The 3,834-nt window shown below is 33.6% G+C and overlaps 1 protein-coding gene across 1 annotated transcript; it reads right to left on the bottom strand.

Moving 5' to 3' along the window:
• Positions 1 to 2,097: 2,097 nt before the first annotated feature.
• LOC127103394 (lignin-forming anionic peroxidase) lies at positions 2,098 to 3,353 on the bottom strand. The gene is made up of 3 exons (XM_051040658.1): positions 2,817 to 3,353; positions 2,573 to 2,738; positions 2,098 to 2,495 (listed from the first exon to the last, which is right to left on the bottom strand). Exons 1-3 carry the CDS (start codon positions 3,351 to 3,353, stop codon positions 2,098 to 2,100), a joined length of 1,101 nt encoding a protein of 366 aa, XP_050896615.1.
• Positions 3,354 to 3,834: the final 481 nt, after the last annotated feature.

Genomic DNA, 3,834 nt, shown 5'->3' with positions numbered 1-3,834 from the left:
AATATTTCTTATACATAGATGTTTGCAAATTAATCATTCAGATAAATATAAAAACTGCATATTTGAAGCAATGACTCTTTAGAACATCTCTCAATATATGTAGAGTTTCTCCATTTAGGTTCATTGATCATATGGGATATGAAAATCCTTTTGATCATTAATTCTCTAGAGTAAATTAACCTTCAATGATATTTTTGTCATGTCGTTTGGACGACTCAATCTTTAAACTTAGGCGTGCAATTTTTTTTAAAAAAAGTTCTCTCTCTTTTGATTTAAATTATTTTAACACACCACTTATAACCTTCTAAGGCATTTTCCTGATTTTTTTTACAAAATATTGTAATTTTAAAATATTGTGTTATTGAGATTCCAAGTTGAGAGTAATAACAATGAATACTCATTTGATTCATAAAGCAAGTATGACAATTAAGTGAAATGAACATTTAGAAATACATTCATAAATAATAAAATTATAACAACAGATAATCATTTACACTTTACAATTGATTATAGAAGAACAAAAATAAATAAAATAATTAATTTAATTATAAAATATTGAAACGAATGATTTAATGAATAGCAATTGATTGTTTGTGATCAAGAAAGAATGTGAAGAATTAGTTGGCAGCACTGCAGATACGTCTAATGACTCCGGCGGATCCGGTTAATGGTTGAATATCTCCCATGTTTATCATAGCAGTTGCAAAATCAGACTTGAAAACCGTAGGATTTTGGCTGTATTGAGAAACGATAAATGAAGAACATGGGGATCTATATATGATGTCTAGAACCATTGTGAATCATCTCTTGATTGATCTCCTTGCATTGAGTGTCTTAAACCCTAGATATGAGCTTGATGAGGCATTGGTGGACACACACTACCTACAAACACAACAAACTATACATGGGTATATTTTTGGTATTTTGGTTAGTTAATAATGAAAAACAAAGTATGATACAATCAAATTGTGCTTGGTGATCTCTCTCAATGCAAACCCAATGAATGAGGAGGAAGGAGGATGCCAAGGTGTGATCCCAAAACTAATGCACATGATGAGATAGCATGAGGGATCTTTGGGTCAAAATTGGGGTCTTACCCCAACACTTCCTTTGCTGCAGAGAGCAGTGAAAAATAAAAAGATGGATGAGGAACTTAAAGATGACAATAAACATTCCACTTCTTGATGTTATTAAGCAGATTCCCAAATATGTAAAATTTCTGAAAGAGTTGTGCACACACAAAGGATATTAAAGGAAAATGAAAGAGTGAACATGAGACAAAACGTTTCAACTTTCATTCGACCTATGCATTTATTTGTAAAAGCCAAAATGGGCCAGAATGTTTCGTCTCTCACTCAGACCATGCCCTAAAAGTGAAAAGATTCAGGAAACTTTTCTATTCCACGAACTATTGGGGATACCAAGTTTGAAAATTGCATATTAGATTTAGTTGGTACTGACAAAGGTTTAATCGAGTGTAAAATATCTAAGCTCTGAAAAATACTCCATTTATGCACATAAAAAGCATCCATTTAAATCATACAAAGAACAAGATTTGAGACTAATAACAAATTCTCATTTGTTTTATAGAGCAAGATTTCACACTTTCAACTTTGAGATCAAAATTCAAGCTTTCACATAAGAGTGTTAGCAAATCCAACATCTGTATCACTTGCGTTATATACTATGTCACGAAATGTAAAGCATTGAACTTGTTCTGTTTTGGGCTAACTTAAGTTAAAATCAAATTGATCAATATTAATTTTTCTTATACATAGATGTTTGCAAATTAATCATTCTGATAAATATAAAAATTGCATATTTGAAACAATGACTCTTTAGAACATCTCTCAATATATGTTGAGTTTCTCCATTTAGACCCATTCATCATATGAGATATGAAAATCCTTTTGATCATCTAGAAATACATTTGTATATAATAAAATTATAACAAAAGATAATCATTTAACACTTTACAATTGATTACACAAGAACAAAAATAAATAAAATAATTAATTTAATTATAAAATATTGAAACAGACCATTTAATGAATATCAATGGATTATTTGTGATAAAGAAAGAAAGAATGTGTAGAATTAGTTGGCAGCACTGTAGATACGTCTAATGATTCCGGCGGATCCTGTTAATGGTTGAATATCTCCCATGTTTATCATAGAAGCTGCAAAATCAGATTTAAAAGCGGTAGGATTTTGGCTGTATTGAGAAACGATAGAATCCGTAGATCCACCGCTGAAAAGAACTTGGTCTGATTGTAGAAGACCCTTCTTTTGAATTAAATTCTTAAAGTAGTTGTTGTCAAAAGAATTTGGTGTGACCAAGTCGAGTGCTGCCAACTTCTGATTGTTTGAAGTGGAACTGGAAGATGGACAACCACGTTGGCGAGTGGTAGCGAATCCAGCATCTATGTCACTTGCATTGTTGTATATCCTATCACGAAATGTAAAGCATTGAGCTTGTCCGATTGTGTGGGCACCTAAGTTAGTTAAAATGAAATTGATTAATATAAGCAAATATGAAAATATGGATGTTTGAAACTAGTAATAAATTTACCAGATAGAGCAACCATGTCTTTGGCAGTGAGACCTTTAATAGTAAATTTAGATATAAGAGTTTGAAGATCGTCGGTAAAGAATGGAAGGTCCGTATTGGCCAAACTTTTGCTTGCCGTAGTAGAATCTCTTCTTCCAAGTTTCACTGTCCATGATGGACCACCTACCTGTAATTGTAAATATGAAATTATTAATATATAGTCATGAAATTATTAATAAGCATGCAATGCAAATTGTAAACTTACAGCGAATGATGCATCACGTGCGGCTACAGCTACTATGTCTGCACAAGACACAACTCCGGGACATACTTTCTCTACCTGTGATTTTGCATTATCAATGACTTGAAATCCTCTTGCTGAGTTAAGATTTGGAAGTGCAGTCTTTTCGCTCTCGATTGTGGTACTGTCATCTAGCAAAATGGATGCATCACAGCCCTGCACAAAGCAGTCATGAAAATGAAGGCGAATGAGAGATGCAGCCATGCGACGCTCTTTAGAGACAGCTGTACGAATGGCAGTTCTAATGGTGGTTAGTGCATCGGGGCATGTAGTGTCGTAAAATGTAGAAGAAAACTGTGCATCACATATTGTGGCTAGCAGCACCAATATTGTAACAACAATTCTATAAGCCATGTAAGTGTTGATTGATGATTGAATTTCAGAAAATAATATATGAATGTTAGCAAGATGATTATGAAATGTTTCATGGTCACTCATGTCCGCTACCTTCAACGTGTTGCACTGCAAAGGTTTGCTAATTCGCTCCTCAACCTTTTCCATATTCACAATTCTGACCAATTCTCCCTTGGTTGGTTGGTTGACAAATAGAAACATTACGTTCTCCCCAAAGTTTAGCATTAGGATCCATACGGGGTATCTGTAGGACGACATTCATTCATTCTTGTTTCTTTCAACAAGTCTAGAATGTATTTCTGCTGTGAAACCACAATACCATTCTTTGACCGAGCAACCTCCATACCTAGAAAATATGTCATGAATCCCAAGTCCTTGATTTCAAAGTCTACTTTCAATTCTCTTTTAATCTTGACATTTCCACTGTATCGTATCCAGTAAGGACAATATCATAAACATAAAAAATCAGGACATCAACTTTCCCATCGTGGGAGAACTTTGTGAACATGGTGTGGTCGTCCTGTCCTTTGATGTACCCTTGTTTCTTCTTGGATTGAGTGAACTTTTCAAACCAAGCATTAGAGGAATGCTTTAATCCATACAAAGACTTATTTAGTTTGCACACATT

Source organism: Lathyrus oleraceus, chromosome 7, assembly GCF_024323335.1.
Source record: "Lathyrus oleraceus cultivar Zhongwan6 chromosome 7, CAAS_Psat_ZW6_1.0, whole genome shotgun sequence".
Lineage (NCBI taxonomy): Eukaryota > Viridiplantae > Streptophyta > Magnoliopsida > Fabales > Fabaceae > Lathyrus > Lathyrus oleraceus.
The sequence above is the reverse complement of the archived record's forward strand: the minus strand, read 5'-3'. Positions and strand labels throughout refer to the sequence as shown.

Bases quoted from the DNA above. Each gene is read 5' to 3' on its own strand.
- LOC127103394 (XM_051040658.1), bottom strand. From the start codon at position 3,353: ATGGAAAAGGTTGAGGAGCGAATTAGCAAACCTTTGCAGTGCAACACG. The intron at 2,739-2,816 runs GTAAGTTTACAA...TTACAATTACAG, and splicing joins CACGTGATGCATCATTCGCT to GTAGGTGGTCCATCATGGAC. The intron at 2,496-2,572 runs GTAAATTTATTA...TAACTAACTTAG, and splicing joins AGACATGGTTGCTCTATCTG to GTGCCCACACAATCGGACAA.